We start from the raw sequence: 15,916 nt of genomic DNA on the forward strand, positions 1-15,916 counted from the left end.
GGAAACAGGAGGACCAAGAGTTCAAAGCCAGCTTCAGCTTACCACATGAGACCCAGAGTAAATACATAAATACACTAAATAAATAAATAAATAAATAAATAAATAAATAAATAAATAATAGGGCCATCCTGTAACATGCTGTGTTTGCCCCTTCTCTTTCTCTTATAGACCCACTGACTCTTGGTAACAGCTTTGGTCACCCTGGCCTTCAGACCCCAAGCAGTGTGTGTGCCTCCCCTGCTCTCTTGCACATGGTGGTCCTTCTCAGTTCTGCTTCCCAAAGCAGGCACCCAGATCAGCCTGGCTCAGTCTTCACCCCACAGCCACCAGCCTGCCTGGCTACACTTTGCCTAGCTCTTCCTCGGAGGCTTGTCCTTCCTATTCTCTTCCCATATAAGGGGTGTCCAGGGGCCTCTTGAACAAGCTAAGGGGAGCAGTGAAGGGTAGGCCAGAAGTGGGGAGTCCATGCAGGTCTACAGAGAGCAGAGCTCAGTTTGTGAGGTCTGAGACCCATGGCACACCATGGCACTTGGTCCCCAGACTTCCCTCTCAAGTTCTTGCCCCATACAGATGATTTTTGTTGTTTTGTTATTGTTTGAGGAAAGACTTTCATGAATCCATTTTACAAATACACTGGACAGTCATGCTGCCTGCATCAGCTGCAGTCCTGGGCCACAGGTCGCACACTTCTTCCCAACTGGACCTTTCATCTCGCCTGTATTTTTACCGTGACCCTGCATAATCTTCAAAATCAACATCCCATCTTCCCTTTGATGTGACTGGTTGCCAAGTTACTGCTGCTGGATGGACCCTTTCCTTAGCTCTAGTTCACCTTCCTAACTGGCCATCACCGTGTAACCCACACCCACCGCAGGGTGGCTGCTCAGCCATCCCGATTCCCTTCACAGACACAATACACAAAATCTAAGCTCCTGTATTATCACACGTTGTACTGGAAGACCCCGGGGAAATCCAGAATTTGCTCTGGAAGACCCAATCATGTCCTTGCTTCGTCTTGAGTGCTCAGAGTCAGAAAGGGAGTAATGAGAGGACACTAGGATATGAACTCCCGGGTGGTCTTAAAGCCCTTCATGACTGTGCCCTCACACAGCGTTCCCAAACCCTTATGCCATCCCCCCAACTGCAGAGACCCTGCTGCCCTCCCCACCCAAGGTAGCCCAACTCTTCCCTGTCAAAATCTGTGTCTCAGCCAGACAGTGGCATCTGAAGTCCCAGCACTGCCAAGGCAGCAGGGTCACAAATTCCAGGTCAGCATTGGCTACACGGAGATTAGACCCTGTCTCAAGATTCGTGATCAGAACAGCCTAAGCTCATCCAGGTTTCGGGGAGCGGGGGTAGAACCCTCTGGTTGGGAGTTTGCATCAGACTAGGGCAAGGAAACAGGCCAACAACCAAGCCTCACTCCGGAAAGAAAGCCAGAGTTCCAGTCGTGACACCACACAGCCTGGGACAGATCTGTGTCCTGTGGGCCCTACCCTGCAGTTGGATCAGCTCCATGTCCAACAAGGAGCATCTAGGGATGGTGAGGGAAGTGCCATACGTGCCCGGGGCTGTGACTGCAGAGGCGTGCATGAGTGGCTTTCAGCAGTGGTGTCTCGGTTTTACAGAGGAGCTGGTTGAGTTGCTCAGTTTGTCTGGAGAGGAGCCAGGCGATGACTTTAGAGCTGGCCAGCGTATCCAGCTTCCTGAGCACGCCCTCTGCCCAGCATATGAGGTTGAGGGTAGCATTGTCGCCTAGCCAGATGAGCTGTGGACAGCTCTTCTCTGAGAGCAGTGTTGAGATGGCCAACATGGCGGCCAGAAACGCCACCCAGGCCTCTGCAACTCCTCATCGTTCTCAGCCAGTGGAAACCAGATTTAACCACAGCCAGCAGGGAGGCCTTCATGTCCACAGCAAGAAAGGCCACCCACTTCCTTCCTGTCCCACTGACAGCTGCCTGGATTACACTCCAGAGAGCATGGCATGTGGCTTGATGTCAGCCCCACAGCCAGGCTGCCTCTGTTCAGATCTCAGCCCTACCAACTGTGTGTGGCCTTCAGCGAGTGACCAGACCTCTCTGTGAAATAAGGTTTTTTGACCCATGCCTCTGCTGGGTCTGAAAATGCAGACTTCACGGAACCCCGAGTTTCCAAATACATACATATGTGGCTGTCCTCTGTCGCCAGTGTGATATGAGCCAACTGTGGAATTTAGTCCAGTCACAAGGTGTGACTTTAAACAACCCCTTTGCTTACTCTGGACCTCAGCCGGAAGGTGGAAATACTTCATCCAGCCCAGAGCCCACACCTGCCAACACCATCCCGGATCTGAGAAGCTCCTGGACTTCTGGAGACATAGAAATCTGTGCTTGTCTCAGAACAGATGGAGTAGAGGCAATTGCCCTGACAGGCATTGTGTACTCCCAGACTGAGGCAGGAAGATTGCCAGAAGTTCTAGGTCAGTTTGGAATGCAGAATGAAAGCCTATCTTAAACAGCCAGTGGGCAGGAGGGAGTTGAGAAAATCAGTAAGGGTGCTTGCTGATAACTTGGGTTAAGTCCTCTGGAACCACATGGTAGAAAACTGACTCCTACAGCTAGCTTGTCCATTAACCTCCACCTGCACACTATGGGGTGTGTGTGTGTGTGTGTGTGTGTGTGTGTGTGTGTGTGTGCGTGCATGTGTGTGTCACACACACATGAACATACACAATATTTTTTTTAAAGAAAAGTCAGTGGACCTGTCTGTAGCATGTGTGGCCCACGTGTGGACAGCCACTGTTGGCATGCGGCTCTGCCACAGTCCAGGGCCCCAGCATGTGTGCCAGGCATCCTGAGCACTGCCAGGGCTGCCAGACTCCATGCTCCCAGCCTTCAGAACTTGACCTTCAACAGGATGAGGATGGCAGTATGTTCTGAGTCAACCTTTCTCTAGATCCCTCCGTGTGCCTGTCCTAAGTGGTTTAATGTTAATGACAAATTCATCTTGCTGCCTTGGCTTCCATCTTCAGGTCTGTCATAGTTGTTTGAAACCCAGATGTAATTCATCACTTAGATCAACCGTGTCCTGCTCTGTGGTGGTTTGAGATACAGCCCACTTGTTCATCTCAGCCTAACACGCCTCACAGGAGCGGACCACAGTAAAACTTAGTGTCAGCATCACAATCTCTAAAGAGGTTCCGTTATAAGCAGCCATCACTGGATGCGCTGGGGATAATGCCAGTGGAACGTAATAAAGCCATAGCCTCACACAGGTCTGTCCCTTCCTCTCCCTTCTCACTGTTGCCTCTTCCAAATAAAAAGTAATCAAAGTATGTGAGCTTGGTAACCCAGGCCTGTATCCCGGCTACCTGAGAGACTGAGGAGAGAAGATTGCAAGTTTAAGGCCTGCCTGGACCATAGAGTGAACTTGAGCAAGTTAGACCCCGTCTCAGAATAAAAAAATTTAAAAAACAACGGGAGATATCTGCAAATTTATCTGTACAGTCCCTGTCTAGAATCCCCTAGTGAGGGGCTGGGGGCGTGGCTCAGTGGTAGAGCCCCTGCCTAGAATCCCCTAGTGAGGGGCTGGGAGCGTGGCTCAGTGGTAGAGCCCCTGCCTAGAATCCCCCAGTGAGGGGCTGGGGCGTGGCTCAGTGGTAGAGCCCCTGCCTAGAATCCCCCAGTGAGGGGCTGGGGGCGTGGCTCAGTGGTAGAGCCCCTGCCTAGAATCCCCCAGTGAGGGGCTGGGGGCGTGACTCAGTGGTAGAGCCCCTGCCTAGAATCCCCCAGTGAGGGGCTGGGGGCGTGGCTCAGTGGTAGAGCCCCTGCCTAGAATCCCCCAGTGAGGGGCTGGGGGCGTGGCTCAGTGGTAGAGTCACTTACCATTGGAGAGGCACTAGGTTTACTTTCTCTTCTCAATAAATACAAATGAATGAATGAATAATAAAAGTTAAAGTAGCAATGTCCACCGTACTTGAGGCTTTGCCGGCTGGAGAACTGAAAAAAATAATATGGCTGTTTTATTAACATATGTTCACTGATAGTCCCGGCTCATAACAGCTGGAAAAGAGATTCTCTGCCTCCTCACACTGGCACTGAGAGGAGGAATGCCGTGCTGAGGGCCACCAGCTAGCTTACAGGCTATTAGGAATGGAACCCAGTGCCCTGCTTCAATCTCCCACGTGCTGGCATCACAGGCATGCACCACCACACCCAGACACATGCGTGTCACATCACCACCTCAGCAGGAAACAGGCCTAGAAGTTAAAAGTCACTTCCTTAAGACCTTCACCCTGCTCCAGAGCCAGGACATGGCCCAGCACTCACAGGTCCTTCTAGGCATACAGCCTCTCGATGGCTTTACAGGTGCATACTCGGCATGTCCAGACCTCTAGGCCAGACCAGTTGGCACAGGCCTAAAGGAAGAGGCCTAATGGGGATGGCACTGAAATGGTGCCATCCCATCTGAGTACCTTTGTCTGCTCAGGAGTAACTGGTCACCAGTTATTCCTGACACCAGACCTTGCTACCTTGATGAGTATGGGGGCCAGAGAAACTAGTGTAGACATTCTGTCCTTGTGTGACCATAAGTATCCCCAGGCAAGACAATAGGCAGGTCATGTCCTCACTTTGTTGTGCATGTTCTTGTGGGTACATTAGTGCGTGCAGGAACAGCCGTGCACAGCACTTGAGTGTAGAGGTCAGAGGACAACCCCAAGGGTTGGTCCTCAGGTGCAGTCCATCACCTGTTTGAGACAGGGCTCCTCACTGGCCTGGAACTTTGTTCTTACTTGTCTCAGTGGAAAGGAAGATCTCAGGAGCCCTCCGATGCCCTGTCTCAGGGAAGTGTTTACTGTGGATAAGGTTTAGGTAGCGGCCATCTTAGGAAGGACCTGGAACAGCAAGCAGGGAAAAGTTTGAGCAACACACACATGTACACACATGCACATGCACACACACATGCACATGCGCGCACGCACGCGCACACACACACACACACACACGCACGCACGCACGCACGCACGCACGCGTGGTCCTATGAGGTAGAGATCTGGGCCTAGAGCTGCAGGCACAGAGCAAAGTATGAACTGTAAGAAACGGGATGAGGTGGAGAAGGGAGACATGGAGGCAAAGAGATAGGAAGTGGGGACACACTGGCTGAAACAGTAGAAGAGAGATGATATAGAAAAACCCTGCATATCCCTCTCCACCTTAAGACCTGTGGTGAGACTATTCAGTTCCTGGCTCCTAACCCCAGGACAACCTGGGTTTGGGATGTCAGCAGTCCATAGAGAACAGGTTTGTAGCTGTGTGTAGGTTTAGAGCGTAGATTTGAAAGGGACCATCTGACGATCTGTGCTTTAATATGTGTGAGCATCTGCGTATCTGTTGCCCACAGAGGTTAGAGGAGGGCCCTGGATCCTCTGGGACTGGTGTTACAGGTGGTTGTGAGTTACCATGTGGGTTCTGGGAACAAAACCCAGGTCCTCTGCAAAGCAGCCTGTGCTCCTGACCTCTGAGCCAGCTCTCCAGCCCTGAGCTGGGGCTTTTATATTTTGTTCATTGTTCATTTGTTTGCTTGCTTGCTTGGACGGCCTCAAAGGCTTCTTTCCAGCACTAGGATGCATGCAAGACCAACGCTTCCAACCCTGAGTCCAGCCCCAGTTCAGATTCTCAATGTAGCAGAGGGAAAACTTGAACTATCAATCCTCCAGCCTCCACCCCTGGGGCAATTACAGGCATTGCCCTATGCTCAGGGGTAGCAGAAACCCATGCTCAGCCAGGCCTGGGTTTCTGCTACCCCTGCAGCCTCTTTGATGCAGATAGGGCATGAGTTCTCCTAGGTAATTCTGGTAGAGACAAACAAGGGAGAGAGAGACCTCTTGGAGAAAGGAGAGTTCTGTATGAAGGTACTTACACACAAGCCTGGTCCCTGAGTTCAGTCCCCAGAACTGACTTAAAGAGGAGAGGAGAGAAGTAACTTATAAAGTTGTCCTGTGACCGTCCTGTGTGCTGTGACATACATGCTTACACACACACACAGTCAACAGTAGGAGAGAAGGGGGGGGAGAGAGAGAGAGAGAGAGAGAGAGAGAGAGAGAGAGAGAGAGAGTCCTTTTACAAAGCAGAGAGAGTTGCACCCCTTAATCTCCCAGGGGAAGGAAACCCTTAGTCTGGGGCTGTTTGCTCGGGCTGGGTCACTCCAGGTCAGAGCTATCCTCAGATCCTGGAATCCTGAGGAAGCAGATGGGTCCCACTTGGGTGAGCCCAGCTCCCTTGTCCCACATCCTTGTCTGCCACCTGCTTTGTGCAGTCTCCAGAACCCTCCCAGGAGCTTCATGAAGCTTGGAAAGCTTCCCCTGATGTAACTGCCAGGCTGGATCTCAGCCCAGCCTTCCTCCACACGGCACAGGAGGCAGAGCCTGGAGGATTCAGCTCTCGGGTAACTGCTTCCGTTGCAGCTCAGTCAGGCATCCAGTTGACCCTCCAAAGGGAGGCCAGGCTGTTTCTGCTGCTCCCTCCGACTGCTGAGGCTCCAAGATGAGCTTCCCCACCTACCCTGGACCCTCGGTCTCTCCCAGAACCGCCAGTCACAAGGCAGCTGATCAGATCCACCCACTTGCCCCTGCCTCTCTGCCTCTCATGAACCACAAATGTGACTTTTCATCTTACACTGCCAAGTTCCTATCACACGGCTGGTTCAGAAGCTCAGGAATGCAGGTCCTTATTTCAGATAGTCCCAGACCATTCTAGGCTGGGCATGCTGGGCAGAAAAATCAGCTTCCACATGGTCCCTGGGCCTCCACGAGGCTTCTGCACTCTCAGAAACTAATAATATGTTTTATGAATTTCTCCATGTAGCTCTGGCTGTCCTGGAACTCACTCTGTAGACCAGGTTGGCCTCAAACTCAAAGATCTACCTGCCTCTGCCCCACGAGTTCTGGAATTAAAGGTGTGTGCTAGAGCTGGAGAGATGACTCGGAGGTTAAGTCTGGCTGCTCTTCCAGAGGTCCTGAGTTCGATTCCCAGCAACCACATGGTGGCTCACAACCATCTGGAATGGGATCTGATGCCCTCTTCTGGTGTGTCTGAAGACAGCTACGGTGTCCTCATATACATGAAATAAGTCTTAGAGGAAAAAGAAAGGTGTGTGCCACCACACCTTTCTTGTAGGTTAAACACTAGGAACCTTTCCGAAACAGGGGAGTTCAGGCTTGGGCAGGCAGGTGTCCAGATCACTTCTGTGTACCACCTCGACCACCACCAAGAGTCAAGTACAGAGGAAGGCCCTAGCAAGTGCCTAGGAGCCGGAGCCATATCTCACTGGGACCCGTGAGCCTCACCCTTGTGGCAAGCATACCACTCCCAGCCCTGTGATACAACCCCCGACACCAGACTCCCTCCTCAGCCCGTCAGCCTTTCCGTCTAACCCCGTGACCTCACTCCATCATGATGCTGTGGTTTAACTTGTATGCACCACTCAAAAGGCCTCTGTGTTGAGAGGTGGGGGGCTGGGGTGCCATTCATCCAGTGGGATGGATGCTCACCGAGCAGGAAGCCTCAGTTCCATCCCCAGTGTCCAATAAACCAGACGTGGGGGTGCATACGTATAATTCCTCACTCTGGGGATGGAGGCAGAACCAGAATCAAGATTCTTCAAGATGTAGCTCAGTGTCAAGGTGGGCTATAGGAGTCCTTGTCTGGATGGCAAAGCTTTGAGGAGACGGCGTCAGTGGATTGCGCCATTAATGGATTCATAATATGGTGCAGGGGTAGGGGTGGGAATCAAAGCTCAGAGAGCCTTGATGGAAGTGGGTGGCTTGGGTGTATGCCTTTGAAGGGCAAGGCTTCCTGTTCGTGGGGTGTGTGTGTGTGTGTGTGTGTGTGTGTGTGTGTGTAAGCAGCCTCGCCTGCCATGTCCTCCTGGAGCCAAGAGGTTGTCTCACCACAGGATTTCTAGAGTTGAAGCCAACAGCCCTGGGCTGAAGCCAGTTCAACTGTGAGCCAGAGGAAGCCTCTTAAATCTTCACGTGGATCTGCTTAGGTGTTTTGTGCACATCCGCTACCCCAAACTCATGGAAACTTACAGGACTCTAGATGGCGATGTAGGTCAGCTGTAGAACACTTGCCCCAATTCAGTGAGGGGCTGGGGGCGTGGCTCAGTGGTAGAGCCCCTGCCTAGAATCCCCCAGTGAGGGGCTGGGGGCGTGGCTCAGTGGATAGAGCCCCTGGGATATGATGCTGGGCCTATCAGAATGGGGACAAGAGTGAAAGTTCAGAGGCAGAGAATGCTTAGGATAGGGTTCCACTTCCATGCTCAACAGCAAATTATAATATGGAGTACCACAGGAAGGCTCTCTCTCTCTCTCTCTCTCTCTCTCTCTCTCTCTCACACACACACACACACACACACACACACACACACACACACACACACACAAACAGGGCCTTTTGGGCAACTGACAGTTCTTGTCCTTATGGGGAGCAGGGAGAGAGACACTGAGGAGCCCTGGGCATCCCCTCCACCCACCCCTCAGCCTCCCTCTCCTTGGGGTCAGGTGTTACCACATTCAGTGTTTACCCCCCTGACCCTGGCCTATCTGTGTCCCTCTGTAACACCCCCTACCCCCACAACCGCCCTGGCAGACTCTTGTCTCCCTGGCCCACACCACGCGCAGCAACTGCAGCTCTCGGTTTGATCACAGTAGCCCTGTTTGGCTGATGTTGGTTTTGTTTAAAGGGCTTGGCTGGTGGGTGGAGGCGGAGGTGGGGAGGAGGGGCAGGGGCAGGGCTGCGCTTTTATTTGTCTTCTGACAAGTCGCGTCTCTTCCAGCTGTCAAGAATGTACTTGAGGAGGAGGCCGAGCTTCCTGCGGGTGGACAGCGGGGCTTCCTCGCTGGTTCCTTCCCCAGTGCTCCGCTTTTCCACTGCATTGTCACCAGCCGCCTCCAAGCTCACATCAGCCTGGGGCTCATCTTCTTCCAGGGCCTTGATGCGGACGCGTTGGGCGTCCTCAGCCATCTCATTGAGACAGCCCTGGAGCATGGTGTAGACCGTGCCGAAGCTGATACCCCCGGCCACCAGCGTGCCGAACACAGGGATGCCCCTCTCGAAGGCACGGGCCACCCGCATGGCACCATCCGAGGACTGCGAGTAGAGTCTCAGGACAGTCTCTGGTGAGACCTCGTTGGCCAGGGGGGAGCGGATGACGGAGCGCAGGTCCCCTGCCTGCTTGCCCACCTGCTCGGCCAGCTTGGCCAGAGAGTCGTCGTCTAGGCCGAAGCTGCGATGGTAGCCCCGCAGTGAGCGGATAAGCAAGGCGTCGTCGTAGGCGGCTGCCAGTCCCGGGACCGGCAGGGCCTGGATGACACCGGACACCAAGGCAGTCTTAAGCACCTGCTCTTGTAACATGTCCTTCTTCTTCTGCAGAGCCTCCAGCGAGATGTCAGGCAGGGACAGCAGGCCGGCGTGGCGACGGTGGGCGGGCAGGTCGTGCTCCCAGGTGGTCATGAGCATCGGAAAGTCATAGCGGGTTGGCGACAGGTTGGACACCAGGAAGATGCGGGGATCATTCAGGCCCGCTGCCCGCAGCCGCTCCGCGCAGTGATCCCGGATCTCCTGGAGGACGGCGGCTTCGCTGAAGCCCGAGGGCCTCTGGTTGCGGGTGGCCGCCAGATCCTCGTCCACCTTGGTGCGCACAAAGTAAAACTTCTTCCCCTGGCGCAGGATCTCAGAAGCCAGGCGGGTCTCCACGGCGCCACAGCGGCGGGGGGAGACGAGCAAGAAGAAGTCATAGCGGCCGAAATCCACCTGCTTCAGATACTTGTCTGCTGAGCAGCCTGGAGAACCGGCCCCCGGCAGGTCCCACAGGGTCACATCGGGAAACTGCGGGTGTGGGTAGGGCGAAGGTTGCATGGTGGTCTCCACGACCCCAGTGAGAGCTGCGCCAGGATCCTCAGCCCCCAGGCCGCGCAGGGCATTGATGAGGGAGGACTTGCCGGCTCCCGACTCGCCCGTGACGCCCACTTCCAGCCGGGAGGTCTCCGAGTTGGCCAGCAGCTCTCTGAGGCGAGAGGCGGCCTGAGGGATGTCGCCAGACTCAAAGGCGGTGCGCAGGGCCTCCAGCTCTTCCTTGGCCATGAGGATGGTGGTCTCCTCCTCAGGCACCGCGGGCAACCTAGAAGTTGCCATGGTTCAGAGCTGGGTAGGAAGATGGGGGACAGTCACAGGATGTGACTCCTCAGTGGCTGCAGGGGAGAAAGGAGACATTCATATATCACTCTCTTGAACAGACGTGTAGGAGGTGAAAGGACTCACTAGACCCTTACCAGTCCTCTTCCTCAAAAACTGGGGGACTCTGGCTCTCACCTGCAATCCAGCAATGGGGACCTTGAGACTGGAGGATCACCACGAGCCCCAGGACAGTAGACTCTGTCTCACAACAATGCCCAGGTGTGGTGGCACAGTTTTAATCTCAGTACTGAGAGGCAGAGACAGACTGATCTATATGAGTTGAAGGCTAGCCTAGGCTTGAACAGTGAGTTTTGGGCTAGCCAGGGCTTCATAGTGAGACTCTGTCCCAAAAACAACCACCACAGTAAGAAACCAGGTGGGGTGACTCACACCTGAATTCCTACAGTTGGGAACTGGAGGATTGTTTGAAGGGTACCTTCAGCCATGTAAGAGTTCAAGCTCTCCTGGGCTACATGCAACCTTGTCTCTAAACAAGAACTCAGGCACATTGAGCATGAGTTAAGGAACTTTGAAGTATCAAAGGCCCAGGTTCACTTTCCACCTAGGCCACTGTCTTGCCATGGGACCTGGGGCCCTAATAACCAAGCAGCCTACTAAGACCCTGAAGGGGGTCTGGAGAGTAACCTAGGAAGGGAACAACTTTGTGAGGAATGTGTCCCCTTGCCCAAGAGTGAGGCTGGCCTGCTGAGATGAAACCTGATAAGTCCTTATAGTATCTGGGTTGAGACAGGGTCTCACTATGTAGCCCAGGCTGTCCCAAAACTTACTTTGTAGCCCAGGCTGTACTAGAGTCACAGTGGTCCTTCTGAGTGCTGGCATCATGAGTATGAGCCATCAAGCCCACCTGAGTCTTCTAAATATTTGAACCAGAGTCATCCAGTCTTACTGTGGTCAGGTCTTCCATACTGGGTAGCAGGGCCTGGCCTGAGGCCCAGGCCAAGCTGTAGAGCCGCTACTTTTCAACTGCTGTGGTCACTGAGAGCCAGTGTGAGGTGACAGTCACCCTCTGCCACACACTGGCTTTCCTCATCTGTGAGATGTGGCTGTGACCGTCCTCGTGGCAGAATATCCCCCGAGACTGAGAGACTCCAGTGAGTCTCCTGTTAGTAAAGTTTAGCAAAAGAATGCCAGGCATACAGCAGGAGTTTTGTCAGCACCCAGTGTTGTGATTAATATCTGTGGTTTGTGACTTTTTAAAGGCAGAGTCTGGCTATGTAGCCCAGGCTGGCCTCTAACTCACAGCAGCTCTCTCACCTCAAATCTCCTGAGAACTGGGATTACAAGAGTGACCCCTTGCCTGGCTAGGCGTGTGACTTTGACCTCTGTCCTCCTGAGCCCTGACTACTTTCCTCTGAACCGCCCTCAAAGGTCTCTTGGGCCCATACTAGGCCTACTTGTGTTACCATGTCCCCTCATGTCAACAGTGAAGACATTCTTGATTCAGCCTGGAGGCTTCCATTCAACTGCCTCCCCTAGACCCCCAGCCTGGCCTTGGCTGGCTTTGCTGGGCCACTACCGTCTCCTGGAACCTGTTACTCTTCAGATCTCCTGACACCTTCCTGATGCTGTCCCTCATTGTCACCCTGGGCTTCAGAGGTTCTCAGCCATACACCCTGTGGGCTATCACCTCACCCAGACGTGGTGGTACATGCCTGTAGTCTTAGCACTTAGGAGGCTGAGTCAGGGAAATCACCATGAATCCAAGGCCAGCCTGGGCTACAAAGTGAGGCCCCTGTCCCAAACAAGCAACTCCCCCTCAAAAAAAACCCCTCCAAATAAACAATGAAATCTCTTGCTTACAGAGAGACATCTGAATTAGGGTCCCACTTCATCTGGTAGGGAGAGGAACCTAGGCTCAGATAACAAAAGCTATCTCCCCACTCAGAGACAGTCAGGACTCTAGTCCAGGTCCCTTGACTCTTTACCCCTCACCCCCTCTGCCACTCCCCCTCTTCCCCTTTGCCCTCCTGTATCCCCAGCCCTAGCTACCCCTTCCCAGGCTCTGTCCCTAACCTACCTCAGATGTGACCTGGGACAGGTCCCAGCAGCTAGAGGCAGAACAGTAAGAGGTGGCGGGTCAGGATGGGGACTTTCGGAAGCCTGGGTCTCTGTGCACTGACCCGCAGGGCCCAGCTGGAGAGCCTGGCCCCTCAGGGACTCACCTGCCCAGCAGGTTCTCCCTCTCCCCTCACACTCTCCCAGCTGGTGGGGTCTCCTCCCCGGTTAGCCCAAGATCACAACCTGTTGCTAGGACCCATTATAACAGTGACCCTCAGCCCATTGGTCAGCTGGGCTCCGTGTAACAATGAGATAGCGACATCAGAGGGCGGGGCCCCAAGGAGCAGAGACCCCCCAACCCCAGACACACTGAGAGCCACTATAGGGCCCCCACAAGTATCTTTCCTAACAGACTTGCTCAAAGCCCCCCTTTGGGATGAGAATGTAGATCTGTGGGTAGAGAGGGCTTGTCTAGCATGCTTGAAGCTCTGGGTTCCTCAACACCAAATATACCCAGCATGGTGGCAAACAACCAGCAAACCAACAGCAGTCGGAGGCAGGAGGATCAAAGGCCAAGGCCATCCTCGCCTAGAGAGCAAGTGTTCATGAAACCCTAAACAAGACAAAAACAAACAAAACCACCCTAAATCAAAAAGAGAAACTCTCTGTGGTCCCTGTCACCCTAAGACAAAGTCCTAAATGAATAACTTGGACATCTAAGGCTCTGGCCTGCTCACTGCTCTACAGCCCAGGGAGCTCTTTAACACCCAGGCTGCTCGCCCAGGCTGCCAACCTTACCTTCATTAGCCATTCCGTTGTGTACCCCTAAGGTGGCCCAAGTGCTCTGCGGCATGAGGGTGGGGTGAGGTGGCTATTAACTTGGCTGACACTGGCTGGGACAGGAGGAAAGGGACAGTGGGAGGAAAGGACCTGATTTCTAGGCCCGGTGGCTCATACCTGTGATCCCAGCACTTGGTCGGTAGATCCCGAGTTGTGTTCAAGGACAGCTTCCCCTACATAGTACACTGGAGGTCAATCTGGACTATATGAGACCAGAGACGGACAGAGAGAGAGAGAGAGAGAGAGAGAGAGAGAGAGAGAGAGAGAGAGAGAAGACATTGGACAATGGAGAGGTAGAGGGAGGGAGAATGGTTTATTCTGTAATATTTGCCTTGCAAGCACAAGGACCCAGGTTCAATTCTCAGAACCTATGTAAAACCGGCTGGTTATAGGACTGGACACTTGTAACCCCAGCACTGGAGACAGAGAATCACTGAGCCCTGGACAGCCGGTCTCATCTGATCAGTGCTGCCAACCAGTGAGCGGTCCTTGTCTCAAAGGAGGCAGGTGGTTGTCCCCTGGCTTACACACACACACACACACACACACACACACACACCACAAACAAAGCTTAGCTTGACCTAGGGTCTCATCTGTACCAACCACAGATCACAGTGACCCTGGTGGAGGCCACAGGACAGAACTCTGAGTCTCAATTTCTTCCTCCCTTCCGGAGAATGCGTCCCACCCTCTGCCCCTCCCATCTGCCAGTCTTTGCTCAGCAGCCAAGTGTCTATCCTGCCTTTCTTCATTCTGTCTCCTGTTCCCTCAATACTCTGTGAAGTGGCACATCCAGGCTATGGAGAGGAGATTGAAAGGAGATATGAGTTACTTGTGGTGCTGCACAGCTGTAACCCCCAGCACTTGAGAGGTGAAGGCGGGAGGGTCAGGAATTATAATTGTCAATTATACCCAGTTACTTGGCAAGTTTGAGGCCAACCTGGCGCTCATGGGGCCCTGTCTAAAAACAAGCTCCGAGGAAGTAGAAAGACTAGCTCCAGCTGATGTGCTGAGTCGAGGACCCATGGGGGGCGGGAATAGAGAGAGCTCCAGGAGGGAAACAGGGGAGGAGAAACAGAATGGGCAAGATGCTGAGGAATGGATGACGGTCGCTCCAGGGCTGTAGGCAGAGAATGGACAGGCATTGGAGGAGAGCCCTGTGAGTCAAGAGGTGGGGATGAAAGACAGGAATGGGAGCCGGTGGCTGAGTGCTTGCCTAGTGTGCACAAGCCCTGGGTTCCATCCCCAGCGCTTCGTAGAGAAGAGAAAGGTCTAATCTAGGTGTCAAGGTCTGCTACTCAGGCTACTTGAGAAGCTGAGGCAGGAGGATCACCAGTTCCAAGCCTGCGGCTCAGTGAATTCAAGGTCAGCCTGGGTAACTTAGTGACACGTTTCAAAATAGATCGTAAACCAGCTATGTCACACTGACCATAGCTCATCACACACACACACACACACACACACACACACACACACGGAGCCAAGACTCCCCCCCCACCCCAGTAAGAGTCAAAGCACCCAGTGCATGGTGTCTGGGGACTCCAGCTGCTCTCAGGACCCTGTTCTTAGCTGCAGCTTCTCCACCGTCTGATCCATGGGCATCTGTCTGCCCGTCTCCCTCATGGCGTCCCTTCTCCTATCTGTTTTCTAGGATAAATCTCAGTCTCCTAAAACTCAAAGGCTCATTCTGGCCACTGGAGGAGCCCCCAGGGGTGGGGACAGAGGCCCCAGAAGGAACAGATTGACTGGATCTAGGACAGGAATCACTGCTGCCCACTGTGTCCAACATTCCCAAGCCTCAGGCAGCAGCTGCGCGCTCGATGGGATCCTGCTGACTAGCAAACTGACGAAACAGAGGCAAAAATAGCCTCAGACATTCCTCAACACTGAGCAGACTGTGGCATGTCCCCAAGGCTCCTTCCCCAAACTCACAGACAAGTGCAATGCCGTGGGGGGGGGGGGGGGGGGGGGGGGAGGGGGAGGGGATGAGGAGTAACTAAAAGACCAGCAACACAGCATCATCAGACAGATCTGCAGACATAAGCCATGGGGCTGGAGACATGGCTCCAAGGTTACTGGCTGCTCCTGCACAGAACTCAGGTTTGGTTCCCAGCACCCACGTGGCAGCCCACCAATGTCTATATCTCCAGTTCTAGGGAATCTGACACCTCCTTCTGACCTCCATGAACACCATGCCTTTACACAGAACACATGCATACATGCAGGCAAAACACTCCTACACATAAAATAATTTTTTAAACATTTTATTACTTTATGTCTTTATCAGTATAATTTAATAAAATTAAATCAGTTAGCCATAGAAAAATAAACTTAACCAGTACTCCTTGCCTAAAGAAAACATTAATGAGCCAGGCTGTGGTGTCTCACATCTTTGATCCCAGCACTCAGGAGGCAGAGGCAGACAGAGCTCTGCGAGTTCGAGTCCAGCCTGGTCTACAGAGTGAGTTCCAGGACAGCCAGGGCTACACAGAGAAACCCTGTCTGGAAAAAAAAAAAAAAAAGTTCAAAATACTGCTTCCTCTTTGCTTTTGTAAAAGCTATGGACAGGCCTCTCTTATATTTTTGGTTGTGAGCCTAGCCTTTAACGGCTGAGCCATCTCTCCAGCCTTTTTTTTTTTTTTTTCTTTTTTTTCCGAGACAGGGTTTCTCTGTGTAGCCCTGGCTGTCCTGAAACTCACTCTGTAGACCAGGCTGGCCTCGAACTCAGAAATCCGCCTGTCTCTGCCTCCCAAGTGCTGGGATTAAAGGCATGCACCACCACCGCCCGGCCTGGACAGGCCTCACATTGCTTAATTTGAGGTCTCCCATTTTTTTTTTTTTAA

The 15,916-nt window shown here is 53.2% G+C and overlaps 1 protein-coding gene across 3 annotated transcripts; it reads right to left on the reverse strand.

The window, feature by feature from the left end:
• Positions 1-8,672: 8,672 nt before the first annotated feature.
• Positions 8,673-12,483, reverse strand: Irgc (immunity related GTPase cinema). 3 transcript variants are annotated; one of them, XM_076929461.1, is made up of 2 exons: positions 12,398-12,483; positions 8,673-10,228 (listed from the first exon to the last, which is right to left on the reverse strand). In XM_076929461.1, the coding sequence occupies exon 2, from the start codon at positions 10,170-10,172 to the stop codon at positions 8,781-8,783; it is 1,392 nt and encodes a 463-aa protein (XP_076785576.1). In that variant the 5' UTR covers positions 10,173-10,228; positions 12,398-12,483; the 3' UTR covers positions 8,673-8,780. The 3 variants fall into 3 exon arrangements, with proteins under 3 accessions (XP_076785576.1, XP_034342197.1, XP_076785575.1); XM_034486306.2 differs by having other exon boundaries at positions 8,679-10,228; positions 12,253-12,465; XM_076929460.1 differs by lacking the exon at positions 12,398-12,483 and adding an exon at positions 11,003-11,315 and having other exon boundaries at positions 8,679-10,228.
• Positions 12,484-15,916: the final 3,433 nt, after the last annotated feature.

Source organism: Arvicanthis niloticus, chromosome 1, assembly GCF_011762505.2.
Source record: "Arvicanthis niloticus isolate mArvNil1 chromosome 1, mArvNil1.pat.X, whole genome shotgun sequence".
NCBI lineage: Eukaryota > Metazoa > Chordata > Mammalia > Rodentia > Muridae > Arvicanthis > Arvicanthis niloticus.